At 36.2% G+C, this 19,052-nt stretch overlaps 3 protein-coding genes and 2 pseudogenes across 3 annotated transcripts; all 5 read left to right on the top strand.

The window, feature by feature from the left end:
- Positions 1-251: 251 nt before the first annotated feature.
- LOC145002713 (7-deoxyloganetin glucosyltransferase-like) lies at positions 252-1,981 on the top strand. The gene is made up of 2 exons (XM_078961927.1): positions 252-809; positions 950-1,981. Exons 1-2 carry the CDS (start codon positions 308-310, stop codon positions 1,885-1,887), a joined length of 1,440 nt encoding a protein of 479 aa, XP_078818053.1. The 5' UTR covers positions 252-307; the 3' UTR covers positions 1,888-1,981.
- Positions 1,982-4,415: 2,434 nt separating this feature from the next.
- On the top strand, positions 4,416-4,796 carry LOC145003054 (DEAD-box ATP-dependent RNA helicase 35A pseudogene; annotated as a pseudogene).
- A 2,416-nt stretch (positions 4,797-7,212) lies between these two features.
- LOC145002714 (7-deoxyloganetin glucosyltransferase-like) lies at positions 7,213-8,959 on the top strand. The gene is made up of 2 exons (XM_078961928.1): positions 7,213-7,787; positions 7,928-8,959. Exons 1-2 carry the CDS (start codon positions 7,286-7,288, stop codon positions 8,863-8,865), a joined length of 1,440 nt encoding a protein of 479 aa, XP_078818054.1. The 5' UTR covers positions 7,213-7,285; the 3' UTR covers positions 8,866-8,959.
- Positions 8,960-11,393: 2,434 nt separating this feature from the next.
- LOC145003053 (DEAD-box ATP-dependent RNA helicase 35A pseudogene) lies at positions 11,394-11,774 on the top strand (annotated as a pseudogene).
- Positions 11,775-14,174: 2,400 nt separating this feature from the next.
- On the top strand, positions 14,175-16,015 carry LOC145003396 (7-deoxyloganetin glucosyltransferase-like). The gene is made up of 2 exons (XM_078962524.1): positions 14,175-14,756; positions 14,897-16,015. Exons 1-2 carry the CDS (start codon positions 14,255-14,257, stop codon positions 15,832-15,834), a joined length of 1,440 nt encoding a protein of 479 aa, XP_078818650.1. The 5' UTR covers positions 14,175-14,254; the 3' UTR covers positions 15,835-16,015.
- Positions 16,016-19,052: the final 3,037 nt, after the last annotated feature.

The following is a 19,052-nucleotide window of genomic DNA, read 5'->3' as shown; positions in this document are numbered from 1 at the left end:
AAGGAACGGACAAAAAGAGTATAGTTGTTATTTACTAATTACTAATCTATAATAGTGTCATTTAGAGTACGGTTGAAATCGAAAACAATGAACAAATAGACAAATTATGTACCACAAACCTGCTCCAAGTTTTAAATTAATATTCCAAATAATAATTGATGATGCCATCTAGAATTTGAATAACCAGACAAGCACATTTACATTTGCGTCTTCATAATTTGCTTATAAAATAGCCACACGTTATATATGTACTTGCTATCTTGAATTCAGAAAAAAAAAAAAAAAAAAAAAAAGGAAGAAGGCTTCCATGGGTTCTTTACAAAAGAAACCACATGCCTTGTGCTTACCAGCCCCAGCACAAGGCCATATTAACCCCATGCTAAAAGTTGCTAAGATCCTCCACTCCAAAGGCTTTCATATAACCTTCGTTAACACCGAGTTCAACCATCAACGACTCGTCAAATCTCAGGGCTCCGACGCCCTAAATGGCCTCCCTTCCTTCTGCTTCGAGACCATTCCTGATGGCCTTCCGCCGCCACAGAACCCAGATGAAACCCAAGTTTTCCCAACCTTATGGAAGTCCATGGATGAAACTTGTCTGGGTCCGTTTAAAAGTCTGCTTACGAAATTGAATGCTTCATCTTCACCGGTGACTTGCATAGTTGCAGACTTATTCATGGGCTTCACCCTCGATGCAGCCAAAGAACTTGATATCCCCGAGATAGTCCTATGGACCAGCGGTGTTAGTGCTCTAATGTGTGTTCATGAGCAGAACAATCTATTGGAGAGAGGTTTGGTGCCACGTGAAGGTAATATATATACTTAATTTCACTAATTTGTTAAGGATATGAAATACTTATATGTATACGTGTATACATACATACATTCATGTACGTATACACTGTATTTGCTTATTTGAAAGTAAGTTCTTTATGTTTTCTTTCCACAGCGTCCAGTGTATTAGCAAATGATCATTTAGATACCATGATTGATTGTGTACCAACCATGTCTGGTATGCGTCTAAAACACTTGCCTTCATTCGTTAGAAAGACCAGCCCTGGTGATGAATACATGCTTGAAGGTTTGTGTTTACAAGCAGAGAGAGCAAAAAGAGCTTCTGCCATCATCTTCAACACCTTTTATGAACTAGAAAGCGACCTTTTGGATGCGCTTTCTTCAGTCTTTCCTCCATGCTACGGTGTTGGTCCGTTTAAGTTACTAGAGAAGGAAAGTGATGAATCTGTAGAGTTCATCAAATCAAATCTTTGGAAAGAAGAGAACACCTGTTTGAAATGGCTAGAATCTAAACCAAAATCATCGGTTATTTATGTGAATTTTGGTAGCACAACAGTGATGTCACATCAATATCTGCTTGAGTTCTGTTGGGGACTTGCAAAGAGCAATTGTCCGTTCTTATGGATAATACGTCCAGATCTTGTGGATGGCAAATCTGCCGTGCTTCCACCAGAGTTTTTGGAAGAGACAAGCAGCAGAGGGATGTTGGCTAGTTGGTGCCCACAAGAACAAGTTCTATATCACCCATCAATTGGAGGATTTCTAACGCACAGTGGATGGAATTCGACAATTGAAAGTATTTCCAGTGGAGTCCCAATGATTTGTTGGCCGTTTTTTGCTGACCAACTAACCAACTGCTGGTGGTGTTGCAACAAGTGGGAGATTGGCATGGAGCTTGACACTGATGTAAAGAGAGAAGAAGTTTCCAAGCTAGTCATTGAATTGATGAATGGAGACAAAGGGAAAGAAATGAGGACAAATGCAATCGACTTGAAGTACAAGGCCCAAAAAGCATGTACCTCTCCTTTTGGTTCATCCATTGTTAACTTGGGGAAAGTAATTCATCTCCTACAAGGATCTCCAAGTAATTAATTATTTTCTTAACATGCATGTGAGTTTATGATTATATTATCCTATGTACCATTTGTTTGCTCAAAAAAAGATCGGTGGTTTGTTGTTGATGTAATTTCATTCACATACCGTATTTAATCTTCAAGATGAAAAAAATGAGAGTTCTTGCTATTGATGTGAGGTTTATGTAATATCATTCTTTTGCGTTCAGAATCCATTGAAATTTTGACTTGTGTGGATTGTCATATCATCAATTAAATATCTATACAACTTTCTATAAGATATTAAACATCTATTCAATCATAATAATCACTTTATTGTGTGTATTTTGAACATTGAAGAATCATTCAAATCTTAACTCCACTTCATGTCATCACTCATTAAATAGTTATTTAATCCTAGTCAACATCTTTAACTTGCAATCACTACAAGAAATGGGACCTATAGGGACGAAAAATGTCGTCTCTATAGGTTAAAAAGGTCGTTCCTATAGGTGTCGGGAGCAACATGTCGTCCCTATAGCTTTTGTCTACATAGCCCCGTCGCAATAGATCCTTTTGGTCGTCGCGATAAATATCATCGCTATAGGTATCCTTTAAAGACAACATGTCGTCTTGTTCTGGTTCGTCGCTATACGGTGCTGGTCTCCATAGACGAAACTATAGAGACGACGTGTCGTCTCTATAGGTGTATCTATAAAGACAACATGTTGTCTCCATAGATAGAGATGTAGAGTTGACACATCATACCCTTTAGTAACAAGTGTTCGTTGTGGTAGATGCTCTATTAGAGATGCTATGTCGTCTCTATAGATGCACCTATACAGATGACATGTAGTCTATAGAGATGACATGTCGTCTCTATAGACGATGTACCTTTCCTATATACTGTAAATCAACCTTTTCCACCTTCCCATTCATAAATGTTAATCCACCCACACTAACTGCAAACCTTACAAGGTTCCCTATATTCAGTCCTGTCAAAAAAACACAAAATCCAAATGAATAAAAAAACTTTATTAACTGAAATATTTTTAAACAATAATTACACAAACCTCTTGTGTAAAACCTGCATTCAAGCAACCAAGTACAACCGGAGGATCATCAGATGTAACCAGTTCCCCATTTTATTATATCTCCAAAACCACCTTCTCATTTATAAGCATTAAAAAAAATCAATGAAGGGTAAATTATGAAAATAGCAACATATTGAAATGAAGCATATTGTTATAATGGGTAAGAAATTGTAACTACTTGCTGTTAATTTGGAATATGTCCTTTGTTATCTGTATCAATGACATACTCACTACAAGTCTTATCCTTCCAGACAAGTGCTAATGGTGTATTTCCTATTTCATAGTGTGCATGTCTATATATAATAAACAAAAAAAAAACCCATCAAAAATATTAATGAAATATCTTTAATGAATTAACAAAGAAGCTTACGTGTCATAATTGCATATTTCCTTGTTTAAATTTGTATGCTTTGTTTTGTATTCACATATTTTAAGACTTGCTCGTGGGCTTGGAGATTTTTTGCTTATTGGGATTCATACAGACCAAACTGTGAGGTAGAAGAGTCTCTTAAATACTTTGTTGCAGCCACTAAAATTTAAGCAAATGCCTAAAATACCCCTGCACCAATAACAAATAAGATTATGTATATTTTTTTGATTTCCCATTTCTATAATGCTTGATTGCAGTGGATGCATAGTGGAAGACTTAATCATTTGACATTTTGAGAAATCCATTATAAGATTATTAAGCCTTTTGCAAATAAAATATCCATAAGGGACTTGCCTTGTATAAGCTGTTTGGAGGCTAAATCTATATCTATGGTAAGTAGATGGATCCTCACAAGCTCCTCACTTAACAAGCTTGTTGTTCATCCAAAAAAGAAAAAAAAGAGAAAAACCAACCTCCAAAAACAACAAGGTCATATTTGACATCCAAGGAGTCGAAAATTTCCCAAGATGCCACCTGAAAATTTCCCACCAAGCTGCCACCTGTTGTTTAGTAAAACCGCTTAGTAATTTAAAATATGACAACTTGTATGTAACACCCAAAGTTTCGAAGGCCAAGAAAGGAAAGAAAAGCCCTAATTTAAGGGTAGACTCGGCGAGTTCAAGGAGGGACTCGGCGAGTCCGAGCGGGATCCGGGTTGAGGAGTAAGCGACCGACTCGGCGAGTCGGCCAAGGTGACTCGGTGAGTCTGGTTTGAACGAGGGAAAACCCTAATCCCGGGAGTTGTATCCTATTTAAAGGGTGTTATGTCCCTCCCTCATCCCCCATACAACCCTAGAGAGCCAGTGCACCCTTGATTTCGTGAGAGCTTCCATCATTTTGAGAGTTAAAGCTTGGAGGAAGGAACTTTGGGGAAAGGAACTTGAAGGGCAAGTAGGTTGCTTTAAGGAGGAGGTGTAGAAGAATGTCTCAAAACGCATGTGATGGTGTCAGAAAACAATGGCATATCATTGTTGATGGTGATGAAATCCCTCCACCAATCAAAAACTTTAAAGACATGAGATTCCTGGATCCTGTTTTGAAAAAATGAAAGAAAAAGGAATAGTACAACCAACACCTATTCAAGTTCAAGGATTACCCATGATTCTATCTAGAAGGGACATGAATGGAATAGCATTTACAGGGTCTGGAAAAACATTGGTGTTTGTATTTCCATTGATTATGATGGCATTACAGGAGGAGATTATGATGCCAATTGCAGCAGGGGAAGGACCTTTTGGGTTGATTATTTTCCCTTCTAGAAAGCCGGCTAGACCGACATTTGAGGTTGTGGAAGAGTTTTTGGTACCCTTGAGGGAATTTGGATTTCCAGAAATTAGACCCTTGCTTTGTATTGGAGCTGTCGATATGAGATCGCAATTGGATATTGTTAAGAGAGGTGTTCATATTGTCGTTTTTCTCCATTAGGATTTACAAGAATCCCTGCACTCCCCATAATGTTCCATGTTATGGATTGTCAATACTATTCTTGGTTTCTATAATGTTCAAATTTCAATATTATGAGTTAATGAATACTTTTAAAGATCTTAACAAAAGAAATATCCATAAACTAAGATCATGCCTGAAGTGAAAGATGATGATAAATGACCCAATAGAGGAGCAGAAGTACACCTGTCTGCCATTCATGGACATGTATGACATCAGGTTGTGTTCCAGTTACCTGCATTTTGGTCAATGGATTCTTAAAAAATAATCATATAAGATAGTTTGATGATGGAAAACATGGAAATAAAAAAAGGTTTAACAAATTATCTTCTTAAGCACAATATAAATAGGTTGATGAAGAGTAAGCTACAAACCTGCATCCATTGAAGGCAAGCACGACTGAAAAATAAATAAGCCTCCAATTCATTGTAAGAGCCTCCATATACATCTTCCCCTTTAAAGAATTGCTTCATTGGTTCCAAAAGTATAACTGGAATGCCAGATACCATTCTAGAGTATGCATTAGTTTCAATCCAGTTTCGTCATAATATGAGTTATAAGTAGACATTAATGACAATTCTTGTAAATTCAATGATAAAAAATAAAAAATGCTCAAAATTATTACCTCTATCAGGATCTGTTTCCTTACCTGGACATTATCACAGTAAGAAAATAAAAATAAGAAAATAAAAAAGTAAAAAGTAGGAAAATTTAATACCAAACACTGTTATAGCATTTGTATAGAATGATTTTGTAAAACAATTTGGTGTAATTACCCTGCTAATGCTACCACAACAAGATAGAACAACATGCTAATAATAATAAATCCCCTGCAAACAAACATAAGAAGATTGTTATGTTCATGTAACAAGTGACATTCATAAGAAATCACAAGTATTAAACACTTGCTAAGTAGTTTATGGGGTTTTTTTTTAAATAAAATGAATTGAAGTGTAACCTGTGATGTAGCAGTTCTAAGAAGAGAAGGCTTATGGTCACCATATAGTCCTCCAAGACCTTCACTTCTTATAACCTGTTGTGAAAAGATAAGGGATTGAAGCTAATATGTTAATAAGTTTGAATGTAGAGAACATGATCCAGTACTACATAATCAATACAACTTATCTCTGAATTCAAGGATATACAGTTGGTCTTGTATAAAGTTCATGCAATTGCTTAAGTAAACAACACTTCATAATAACAAAGAGGATCCTTTCATATATCGCTCAAACATCTTATGGAATTTGGTATTCAAGGCAAGAAAAAATTGAATTTCTAGGCTACTTTGATGGTAATTGGGGAGGTGCATAAGGAGATATAAAGATTACAAATGAAAATTATTTCATTATTGGATTGTGATCATAGAAAGCAAAACAGTTTTATGATGAAAAGAAGACAAACATGTAGCATTTAAATAAGCGTATCACCAGACGAATAGGAAGCAGACAAAGAGAGTAAAAGGGAAAGAATAAGTGATTCTTGGGTGTAAGACATAAAAGTACTGTTATTTGATCATATTTTATAACGTATTTTATAACGTATGCTCTAAATTTGATATAATCATTATTTTTCACTCTTGTATGCTGCAATGAAGGACGTAATATGATTCTTGGGTGTAAGACATAAAAGTACTGTTTGAAGGAGTAGTGAAAAAGTAGCTAATATATATTCGATAAAAAAACTTACATTTTATAAAAATTAATTGGTAAGCTAGGTCGAAAATATAAATTGACATATAAAAGTATATGAAAAATTATGTTTATTATAGTTAATATAAGAGAGAATTTTAAAAAAAGCTCTTTAACCTAATTGAAAAGTTACTCCAAAAAGCTAAAAAAATATGAAAAATAAGTAGTTTATAAGGAAGGCAGTTAGTGTGCCAAACCTAGCTAAAGTTACAAAATGAGGATGTGATATATATATATATATATATATATATATATATATATATATATATATATATATATATATATATATAGTAGCGAAAAGCATGAACACTGTTATTTTGATGAAAACGCTGAAAACATTGGCCTTATGTAATTCCCATTTAATTTTGAAGATGATAAATTGCAATATTAGAAAAAACATAAACACGTGCATGGTTTATTTTTATATTAGTTTTATTGGTCCCAATTTGCGATAAATTATAGGTAACATGAAAGTAGCGTTTACAGGAGATCCAGACGTTCAAAGAAACAGTCAAAAAGAGTACACTTGTTGTTTGCTAATCTATAATATAATTTAGAGTACGGTAGAAATTAACGACAATGAACAAATAGACAAATTAAGTTCCATAAACCAGCTCCTAGTTTTAAATTAATATTCCAAATAATAATTGAAGATGCCATCTAAAATATGAATAACCAAACAAGCACATTTACATTTGCCTCTTCATTGTTAACATATAAAATAGCCAGATGTTATTTATGTAGTTGCTATCTTGAACTCAGAAAAAATAGGAAGAAGGCTTCATGGGTTCCATACAAAAGAAACCACATGCCTTGTGCTTACCAGCCCCAGCACAAGGCCATATTAACCCCATGCTAAAAGTTGCTAAGATACTCCACTCCAAAGGCTTTCATATAACCTTCGTTAACACCGAGTTCAACCATCAACGACTCGTCAAATCTCAGGGCTCCGACGCCCTAAATGGCCTCCCTTCCTTCTGCTTCGAGACCATTCCTGATGGCCTTCCGCCGCCACAGAACCCGGATGAAACCCAAGTTTTCCCAACCTTATGGAAATCCATGGATGAAACTTGTCTGGCTCCGTTTAAAAGTCTGCTTACGAAATTGAATGCTTCATCTTCACCGGTGACTTGCATAGTTGCAGACTTATTCATGGGCTTCACCCTCGATGCAGCCAAAGAACTTGATATCCCCGAGATAGTCCTATGGACCAGCGGTGTTAGTGCTCTAATGTGTGTTCATGAGCAGAACAATCTATTGGAGAGAGGTTTGGTGCCACGTGAAGGTAATATATATACTTAATTTCACTAATTTGTTAAGGATATGAAATACTTATATGTATACGTGTATACATACATACATTCATGTACGTATACACTGTATTTGCTTATTTGAAAGTAAGTTCTTTATGTTTTCTTTCCACAGCGTCCAGTGTATTAGCAAATGATCATTTAGATACCATGATTGATTGTGTACCAACCATGTCTGGTATGCGTCTAAAACACTTGCCTTCATTCGTTAGAAAGACCAGCCCTGGTGATGAATACATGCTTGAAGGTTTATGTTTACAAGCAGAGAGAGCAAAAAGAGCTTCTGCCATCATCTTCAACACCTTTTATGAACTAGAAAGCGACCTTTTGGATGCGCTTTCTTCAGTCTTTCCTCCATGCTACGGTGTTGGTCCGTTTAAGTTACTAGAGAAGGAAAGTGATGAATCTGTAGAGTTCATCAAATCAAATCTTTGGAAAGAAGAGAACACCTGTTTGAAATGGCTAGAATCTAAACCAAAATCATCGGTTATTTATGTGAATTTTGGTAGCACAACAGTGATGTCACATCAATATCTGCTTGAGTTCTGTTGGGGACTTGCAAAGAGCAATTGTCCGTTCTTATGGATAATACGTCCAGATCTTGTGGATGGCAAATCTGCCGTGCTTCCACCAGAGTTTTTGGAAGAGACAAGCAGCAGAGGGATGTTGGCTAGTTGGTGCCCACAAGAACAAGTTCTATATCACCCATCAATTGGAGGATTTCTAACGCACAGTGGATGGAATTCGACAATTGAAAGTATTTCCAGTGGAGTCCCAATGATTTGTTGGCCGTTTTTTGCTGACCAACTAACCAACTGCTGGTGGTGTTGCAACAAGTGGGAGATTGGCATGGAGCTTGACACTGATGTAAAGAGAGAAGAAGTTTCCAAGCTAGTCATTGAATTGATGAATGGAGACAAAGGGAAAGAAATGAGGACAAATGCAATCGACTTGAAGTACAAGGCCCAAAAAGCATGTACCTCTCCTTTTGGTTCATCCATTGTTAACTTGGGGAAAGTAATTCATCTCCTACAAGGATCTCCAAGTAATTAATTATTTTCTTAACATGCATGTGAGTTTATGATTATATTATCCTATGTACCATTTGTTTGCTCAAAAAAAGATCGGTGGTTTGTTGTTGATGTAATTTCATTCACATACCGTATTTAATCTTCAAGATGAAAAAAATGAGAGTTCTTGCTATTGATGTGAGGTTTATGTAATATCATTCTTTTGCGTTCAGAATCCATTGAAATTTTGACTTGTGTGGATTGTCATATCATCAATTAAATATCTATACAACTTTCTATAAGATATTAAACATCTATTCAATCATAATAATCACTTTATTGTGTGTATTTTGAACATTGAAGAATCATTCAAATCTTAACTCCACTTCATGTCATCACTCATTAAATAGTTATTTAATCCTAGTCAACATCTTTAACTTGCAATCACTACAAGAAATGGGACCTATAGGGACGAAAAATGTCGTCTCTATAGGTTAAAAAGGTCGTTCCTATAGGTGTCGGGAGCAACATGTCGTCCCTATAGCTTTTGTCTACATAGCCCCGTCGCAATAGATCCTTTTGGTCGTCGCGATAAATATCATCGCTATAGGTATCCTTTAAAGACAACATGTCGTCTTGTTCTGGTTCGTCGCTATACGGTGCTGGTCTCCATAGACGAAACTATAGAGACGACGTGTCGTCTCTATAGGTGTATCTATAAAGACAACATGTTGTCTCCATAGATAGAGATGTAGAGTTGACACATCATACCCTTTAGTAACAAGTGTTCGTTGTGGTAGATGCTCTATTAGAGATGCTATGTCGTCTCTATAGATGCACCTATACAGATGACATGTAGTCTATAGAGATGACATGTCGTCTCTATAGACGATGTACCTTTCCTATATACTGTAAATCAACCTTTTCCACCTTCCCATTCATAAATGTTAATCCACCCACACTAACTGCAAACCTTACAAGGTTCCCTATATTCAGTCCTGTCAAAAAAACACAAAATCCAAATGAATAAAAAAACTTTATTAACTGAAATATTTTTAAACAATAATTACACAAACCTCTTGTGTAAAACCTGCATTCAAGCAACCAAGTACAACCGGAGGATCATCAGATGTAACCAGTTCCCCATTTTATTATATCTCCAAAACCACCTTCTCATTTATAAGCATTAAAAAAAATCAATGAAGGGTAAATTATGAAAATAGCAACATATTGAAATGAAGCATATTGTTATAATGGGTAAGAAATTGTAACTACTTGCTGTTAATTTGGAATATGTCCTTTGTTATCTGTATCAATGACATACTCACTACAAGTCTTATCCTTCCAAACAAGTGCTAATGGTGTATTTCCTATTTCATAGTGTGCATGTCTATATATAATAAACAAAAAAAAACCCCATCAAAAATATTAATGAAATATCTTTAATGAATTAACAAAGAAGCTTACGTGTCATAATTGCATATTTCCTTGTTTAAATTTGTATGCTTTGTTTTGTATTCACATATTTTAAGACTTGCTCGTGGGCTTGGAGATTTTTTGCTTATTGGGATTCATACAGACCAAACTGTGAGGTAGAAGAGTCTCTTAAATACTTTGTTGCAGCCACTAAAATTTAAGCAAATGCCTAAAATACCCCTGCACCAATAACAAATAAGATTATGTATATTTTTTTGATTTCCCATTTCTATAATGCTTGATTGCAGTGGATGCATAGTGGAAGACTTAATCATTTGACATTTTGAGAAATCCATTATAAGATTATTAAGCCTTTTGCAAATAAAATATCCATAAGGGACTTGCCTTGTATAAGCTGTTTGGAGGCTAAATCTATATCTATGGTAAGTAGATGGATCCTCACAAGCTCCTCACTTAACAAGCTTGTTGTTCATCCAAAAAAGAAAAAAAAGAGAAAAACCAACCTCCAAAAACAACAAGGTCATATTTGACATCCAAGGAGTCGAAAATTTCCCAAGATGCCACCTGAAAATTTCCCACCAAGCTGCCACCTGTTGTTTAGTAAAACCGCTTAGTAATTTAAAATATGAAAACTTGTATGTAACACCCAAAGTTTCGAAGGCCAAGAAAGGAAAGAAAAGCCCTAATTTAAGGGTAGACTCGGCGAGTTCAAGGAGGGACTCGGCGAGTCCGAGCGGGATCCGGGTTGAGGAGTAAGCGACCGACTCGGCGAGTCGGCCAAGGTGACTCGGTGAGTCTGGTTTGAACGAGGGAAAACCCTAATCCCGGGAGTTGTATCCTATTTAAAGGGTGTTATGTCCCTCCCTCATCCCCCATACAACCCTAGAGAGCCAGTGCACCCTTGATTTCGTGAGAGCTTCCATCATTTTGAGAGTTAAAGCTTGGAGGAAGGAACTTTGGGGAAAGGAACTTGAAGGGCAAGTAGGTTGCTTTAAGGAGGAGGTGTAGAAGAATGTCTCAAAACGCATGTGATGGTGTCAGAAAACAATGGCATATCATTGTTGATGGTGATGAAATCCCTCCACCAATCAAAAACTTTAAAGACATGAGATTCCTGGATCCTGTTTTGAAAAAATGAAAGAAAAAGGAATAGTACAACCAACACCTATTCAAGTTCAAGGATTACCCATGATTCTATCTAGAAGGGACATGAATGGAATAGCATTTACAGGGTCTGGAAAAACATTGGTGTTTGTATTTCCATTGATTATGATGGCATTACAGGAGGAGATTATGATGCCAATTGCAGCAGGGGAAGGACCTTTTGGGTTGATTATTTTCCCTTCTAGAAAGCCGGCTAGACCGACATTTGAGGTTGTGGAAGAGTTTTTGGTACCCTTGAGGGAATTTGGATTTCCAGAAATTAGACCCTTGCTTTGTATTGGAGCTGTCGATATGAGATCGCAATTGGATATTGTTAAGAGAGGTGTTCATATTGTCGTTTTTCTCCATTAGGATTTACAAGAATCCCTGCACTCCCCATAATGTTCCATGTTATGGATTGTCAATACTATTCTTGGTTTCTATAATGTTCAAATTTCAATATTATGAGTTAATGAATACTTTTAAAGATCTTAACAAAAGAAATATCCATAAACTAAGATCATGCCTGAAGTGAAAGATGATGATAAATGACCCAATAGAGGAGCAGAAGTACACCTGTCTGCCATTCATGGACATGTATGACATCAGGTTGTGTTCCAGTTACCTGCATTTTGGTCAATGGATTCTTAAAAAATAATCATATAAGATAGTTTGATGATGGAAAACATGGAAATAAAAAAAGGTTTAACAAATTATCTTCTTAAGCACAATATAAATAGGTTGATGAAGAGTAAGCTACAAACCTGCATCCATTGAAGGCAAGCACGACTGAAAAATAAATAAGCCTCCAATTCATTGTAAGAGCCTCCATATACATCTTCCCCTTTAAAGAATTGCTTCATTGGTTCCAAAAGTATAACTGGAATGCCAGATACCATTCTAGAGTATGCATTAGTTTCAATCCAGTTTCGTCATAATATGAGTTATAAGTAGACATTAATGACAATTCTTGTAAATTCAATGATAAAAAATAAAAAATGCTCAAAATTATTACCTCTATCAGGATCTGTTTCCTTACCTGGACATTATCACAGTAAGAAAATAAAAATAAGAAAATAAAAAAGTAAAAAGTAGGAAAATTTAATACCAAACACTGTTATAGTATTTGTATAGAATGATTTTGTAAAACAATTTGGTGTAATTACCCTGCTAATGCTACCACAACAAGATAGAACAACATGCTAATAATAATAAATCCCCTGCAAACAAACATAAGAAGATTGTTATGTTCATGTAACAAGTGACATTCATAAGAAATCACAAGTATTAAACACTTGCTAAGTAGTTTATGGGGTTTTTTTTAAATAAAATGAATTGAAGTGTAACCTGTGATGTAGCAGTTCTAAGAAGAGAAGGCTTATGGTCACCATATAGTCCTCCAAGACCTTCACTTCTTATAACCTGTTGTGAAAAGATAAGGGATTGAAGCTAATATGTTAATAAGTTTGAATGTAGAGAACATGATCCAGTACTACATAATCAATACAACTTATCTCTGAATTCAAGGATATACAGTTGGTCTTGTATAAAGTTCATGCAATTGCTTAAGTAAACAACACTTCATAATAACAAAGAGGATCCTTTCATATATCGCTCAAACATCTTATGGAATTTGGTATTCAAGGCAAGAAAAAATTGAATTTCTAGGCTACTTTGATGGTAATTGGGGAGGTGCATAAGGAGATATAAAGATTACAAATGAAAATTATTTCATTATTGGATTGTGATCATAGAAAGCAAAACAGTTTTATGATGAAAAGAAGACAAACATGTAGCATTTAAATAAGCGTATCACCAGACGAATAGGAAGCAGACAAAGAGAGTAAAAGGGAAAGAATAAGTGATTCTTGGGTGTAAGACATAAAAGTACTGTTATTTGATCATATTTTATAACGTATTTTATAACGTATGCTCTAAATTTGATATAATCATTATTTTTCACTCTTGTATGCTGCAATGAAGGACGTAATATGATTCTTGGGTGTAAGACATAAAAGTACTGTTTGAAGGAGTAGTGAAAAAGTAGCTAATATATATTCGATAAAAAAACTTACATTTTATAAAAATTAATTGGTAAGCTAGGTCGAAAATATAAATTGACATATAAAAGTATATGAAAAATTATGTTTATTATAGTTAATATAAGAGAGAATTTTAAAAAAAGCTCTTTAACCTAATTGAAAAGTTACTCCAAAAAGCTAAAAAAATATGAAAAATAAGTAGTTTATAAGGAAGGCAGTTAGTGTGCCAAACCTAGCTAAAGTTACAAAATGAGGATGTGATATATATATATATATATATATATATATATATATATATATATATATATATATATATAGTAGCGAAAAGCATGAACACTGTTATTTTGATGAAAACGCTGAAAACATTGGCCTTATGTAATTCCCATTTAATTTTGAAGATGATAAATTGCAATATTAGAAAAAACATAAACACGTGCATGGTTTATTTTTATATTAGTTTTATTGGTCCCAATTTGCGATAAATTATAGGTAACATGAAAGTAGCGTTTACAGGAGATCCAGACGTTCAAAGAAACAGTCAAAAAGAGTACACTTGTTGTTTGCTAATCTATAATATAATTTAGAGTACGGTAGAAATTAACGACAATGAACAAATAGACAAATTAAGTTCCATAAACCAGCTCCTAGTTTTAAATTAATATTCCAAATAATAATTGAAGATGCCATCTAAAATATGAATAACCAAACAAGCACATTTACATTTGCCTCTTCATTGTTAACATATAAAATAGCCAGATGTTATTTATGTAGTTGCTATCTTGAACTCAGAAAAAATAGGAAGAAGGCTTCATGGGTTCCATACAAAAGAAACCACATGCCTTGTGCTTACCAGCCCCAGCACAAGGCCATATTAACCCCATGCTAAAAGTTGCTAAGATACTCCACTCCAAAGGCTTTCATATAACCTTCGTTAACACCGAGTTCAACCATCAACGACTCGTCAAATCTCAGGGCTCCGACGCCCTAAATGGCCTCCCTTCCTTCTGCTTCGAGACCATTCCTGATGGCCTTCCGCCGCCACAGAACCCGGATGAAACCCAAGTTTTCCCAACCTTATGGAAATCCATGGATGAAACTTGTCTGGCTCCGTTTAAAAGTCTGCTTACGAAATTGAATGCTTCATCTTCACCGGTGACTTGCATAGTTGCAGACTTATTCATGGGCTTCACCCTCGATGCAGCCAAAGAACTTGATATCCCCGAGATAGTCCTATGGACCAGCGGTGTTAGTGCTCTAATGTGTGTTCATGAGCAGAACAATCTATTGGAGAGAGGTTTGGTGCCACGTGAAGGTAATATATATACTTAATTTCACTAATTTGTTAAGGATATGAAATACTTATATGTATACGTGTATACATACATACATTCATGTACGTATACACTGTATTTGCTTATTTGAAAGTAAGTTCTTTATGTTTTCTTTCCACAGCGTCCAGTGTATTAGCAAATGATCATTTAGATACCATGATTGATTGTGTACCAACCATGTCTGGTATGCGTCTAAAACACTTGCCTTCATTCGTTAGAAAGACCAGCCCTGGTGATGAATACATGCTTGAAGGTTTATGTTTACAAGCAGAGAGAGCAAAAAGAGCTTCTGCCATCATCTTCAACACCTTTTATGAACTAGAAAGCGACCTTTTGGATGCGCTTTCTTCAGTCTTTCCTCCATGCTACGGTGTTGGTCCGTTTAAGTTACTAGAGAAGGAAAGTGATGAATCTGTAGAGTTCATCAAATCAAATCTTTGGAAAGAAGAGAACACCTGTTTGAAATGGCTAGAATCTAAACCAAAATCATCGGTTATTTATGTGAATTTTGGTAGCACAACAGTGATGTCACATCAATATCTGCTTGAGTTCTGTTGGGGACTTGCAAAGAGCAATTGTCCGTTCTTATGGATAATACGTCCAGATCTTGTGGATGGCAAATCTGCCGTGCTTCCACCAGAGTTTTTGGAAGAGACAAGCAGCAGAGGGATGTTGGCTAGTTGGTGCCCACAAGAACAAGTTCTATATCACCCATCAATTGGAGGATTTCTAACGCACAGTGGATGGAATTCGACAATTGAAAGTATTTCCAGTGGAGTCCCAATGATTTGTTGGCCGTTTTTTGCTGACCAAATAACCAACTGCTGGTGGTGTTGCAACAAGTGGGAGATTGGCATGGAGCTTGACACTGATGTAAAGAGAGAAGAAGTTTCCAAGCTAGTCATTGAATTGATGAATGGAGACAAAGGGAAAGAGATGAGGACAAATGCAATCGACTTGAAGTACAAGGCCCAAAAAGCATGTACCTCTCCTTTTGGTTCATCCATTGTTAACTTGGGGAAAGTAATTCATCTCCTACAAGGATCTCCAAGTAATTAATTATTTTCTTAACATGCATGTGAGTTTATGATTATATTATCCTATGTACCATTTGTTTGCTCAAAATAAGATCGGTGGTTTGTTGTTGATGTAATTTCATTCTCATACCGTATTTAATCTTCAAGATGAAAAAAATGAGAGTTCTTGCTATTGATGTGAGGTTTATGTAATATCATTCTTTTGCGTTCAGAATCCATTGAAATTTTGACTTGTGTGGATTGTCATATCATCAATTAAATATCTATACAACTTTCTATAACATATTAAACATCTATTCAATCATAATAATCACTTTATTGTGTGTATTTTGAACATTGAAGAATCATTCAAATCTTAACTCCACTTCATGTCATCACTCATTAAATAGTTATTTAATCCTAGTCAACATCTTTAACTTGCAATCACTACAAGAAATGGGACCTATAGGGACGAAAAATGTCGTCTCTATAGGCTAAAAAGGTCGTTCCTATAGGTTTCGGGAGCAACATGTCGTCCCTATAGCTTTTGTCTACATAGCCCCGTCGCAATAGATCCTTTTGGTCGTCGCGATAAATATCATCGCTATAGGTATCCTTTAAAGACAACATGTCGTCTTGTTCTGGTTCGTCGCTATACGGTGCTGGTCTCCATAGACGAAACTATAGAGACGACGTGTCGTCTCTATAGGTGTATCTATAAAGACAACATGTTGTCTCCATAGATAGAGATGTAGAGTTGACACATCATACCCTTTAGTAACAAGTGTTCGTTGTGGTAGATGCTCTATTAGAGATGATATGTCGTCTCTATAGATGCACCTATACAGATGACATGTAGTCTATAGAGATGACATGTCGTCTCTATAGACGATGTACCTTTCCTATATAGTGTAAATCAACCTTTTCCACCTTCCCATTCATAAATGTTAATCCACCCACACTAACTGCAAACCTTACAAGGTTCCCTATATTCAATCCTGTCAAAAAAACAGAAAATCCAAATGAATAAAAAAACTTTATTAACTGAAATATTTTTAAACAATAATTACACAAACCTCTTGTGTAAAACCTGCATCAAGCAACCAAGTACAACAGGAGGATCATTAGATGTAACCAGTTCCCCATTTTCTTATATCTCAAAAACCACCTTCTCATTTATAAACATTAAAAAAAATCAATGAAGGGTAAATTATGAAAAATAGCAACATATTGAAATGAAGCATGTTGTTATAATGGGTAAGAAATTGTAACTACTTGTTGTTGATTTGGAATCTGTCCTTTGTTATCTGTATCAATGACATACTCACTACAAGTCTTATCCTTCCAGACAAGTGCTAATGGTGTATTTCCTATTTCATAGTGTGCATGTCTATATATAATAAACAAAAAAAACCCCATCAAAAATATTAATGAAATATCTTTAATGAATTAACAAAGAAGCTTACGTGTCATAATTGCATATTTCCTTGTTTAAATTTGTATGCTTTGTTTTGTATTCACAGATTTTAAGACTTGCTCGTGGGCTTGGAGATTTTTTGCTTGTTGGGATTCATACAGACCAAACTGTGAGGTAGAAGAGTCTCTTAAATACTCTGTTGCAGCCACTAAAATTTAAGCAAATGCCTAAAATACCCATGCACCAATAAGTAATAAGATTCTGTATATTTTTTTGATTTGCCATTTCTATAATGCTTGATTGCAGTGGATGCATAGTGGAAGACTTAATCATTTGACATTTTGAGTAATCCATTATAAGATTATTAAGCCTTTTGCAAATAAAATATCCATAAGGGACTTGCTTATAAGCTGTTTGGAGGCTAAATCTATATCTATGGTAAGTAGATGGATCCTCACAAGCTCCTGACTTAACAAGCTTGCTGTTCATCTAAAAAAGAAAAAAAAAAAGAAGGAAAACCAACCTCCAAAAACAACAAGGTCATATTTGATATCCAAGGAGTTGAAAATTTCCCAAGATGCCACCTGAAAATTTCCCACCAAGCTGCCACCTGTTGTTTAGTAAAATCGCTTAGTAATTTAAAATATGACAACTTGTATGTAACACCCAAAGTTTCGAAGGCCAAGAAAGGAAAGAAAAGCCCTAATTTAAGGGTAGACTCGGCGAGTCCAAGGAGGGACTCGGCGAGTCCGAGCGGGATCCAGGTCGAGGAGTAAGCGACCGACTCGGCGAGTCGGCCAAGGTGACTCGGCGAGTCTGGTCTGAACGAGGGAAAACCCTAATCCCGGGAGTTGTATCCTACTTAAAGTGTGTTATGTCCCTCCCTCAGCCCCCATACCACCCTAGAGAGCCAGTGCACCCTTGATTTCGTGAGAGCTTCCATCATTTTGAGAGTTAAAGCTAGGAGGAAGGAGCTTTGGGGAAAGGAACTTGAAGGGGAAGTAGGTTGCTTCAAGGAGGAGGTGTAGATCCGAGATCTACTTCAGTGGTGTTCATCTTGGAGGTAACAAGCTGTTATCTCCCCTCATTTGCACCTAGATCTTTGTGTGTGTTTTGGGCATTCTTGGCTTAAGAGTAACCTTTGAGCTAGAGGTTCAGATATGAGGTTGCTACTTCAGATCCATGCTTATTTTGGTCTAGAATTTCTGTAAAGTATCATCCCTTGAGTGGATCATGGAGCCTATTTGCCTTAAGCCCTAGTTTATAGCATATTTTGCCTAGATCTCCTTCTTTACACGTAAAGTTTGCAACTTTACGTGGGGAAAAGGCTTGGGAAGGGTGGATCTACAGTTTGGAATTCATGCATGACTCAAATGTCCTCTGCATGTAAGGAGATCTAAAGGGACTCGGCGAGTCCTTTGAGTGGACTCGGCGAGTAGCATGAAGTTGTGGAGAAACTCGACGAGTGGGATGAACAACCCGTCGAGTCGTATGAAGATTGCCTTGTACTCGGCGAGTCTGTTCTTGGACCCGGCGAGTCAGGTCGCGAAACCCCAAACCCTTCGAGTTGAGACTCGAATCAGTGAGTCGGGTGGAGACTCAGTGAGTTGGACAAGTCAGGACTCATAAATCGGTAGACTCGGCGATTCATGGATTGACTCGGCGAGTCGAGTCGCGAATGGAAGGAATCTGAACATTATGAACTCGGCGAGTCAGTAGGGTGACTCGGCGAGTAGGGTTGACCTGGAAGGTTGACCTTGACCAGGACTTTGACTTGGACCAGGGTTGACTTGGTTGTCTTTCGGGGGTCAGTTAGACTCAGTGTTGCATTGATATTGGTAGTT

The sequence above is a fragment of the Lactuca saligna genome, chromosome 6, assembly GCF_052625555.1.
Source record: "Lactuca saligna cultivar CGN05327 chromosome 6, ASM5262555v1, whole genome shotgun sequence".
Taxonomy (NCBI): Eukaryota; Viridiplantae; Streptophyta; class Magnoliopsida; order Asterales; family Asteraceae; genus Lactuca; species Lactuca saligna.
This window is presented reverse-complemented; position numbering and strand designations above follow the sequence as displayed.

Coding starts and splice junctions, on each gene's coding strand:
- LOC145002713 (XM_078961927.1), top strand. CDS start 308: ATGGGTTCTTTACAAAAGAAACCACATGCCTTGTGCTTACCAGCCCCA. Junction 810..949: donor AGGTTTGGTGCCACGTGAAG/GTAATATATATA, acceptor TTCTTTCCACAG/CGTCCAGTGTATTAGCAAAT.
- LOC145002714 (XM_078961928.1), top strand. CDS start 7,286: ATGGGTTCCATACAAAAGAAACCACATGCCTTGTGCTTACCAGCCCCA. Junction 7,788..7,927: donor AGGTTTGGTGCCACGTGAAG/GTAATATATATA, acceptor TTCTTTCCACAG/CGTCCAGTGTATTAGCAAAT.
- LOC145003396 (XM_078962524.1), top strand. CDS start 14,255: ATGGGTTCCATACAAAAGAAACCACATGCCTTGTGCTTACCAGCCCCA. Junction 14,757..14,896: donor AGGTTTGGTGCCACGTGAAG/GTAATATATATA, acceptor TTCTTTCCACAG/CGTCCAGTGTATTAGCAAAT.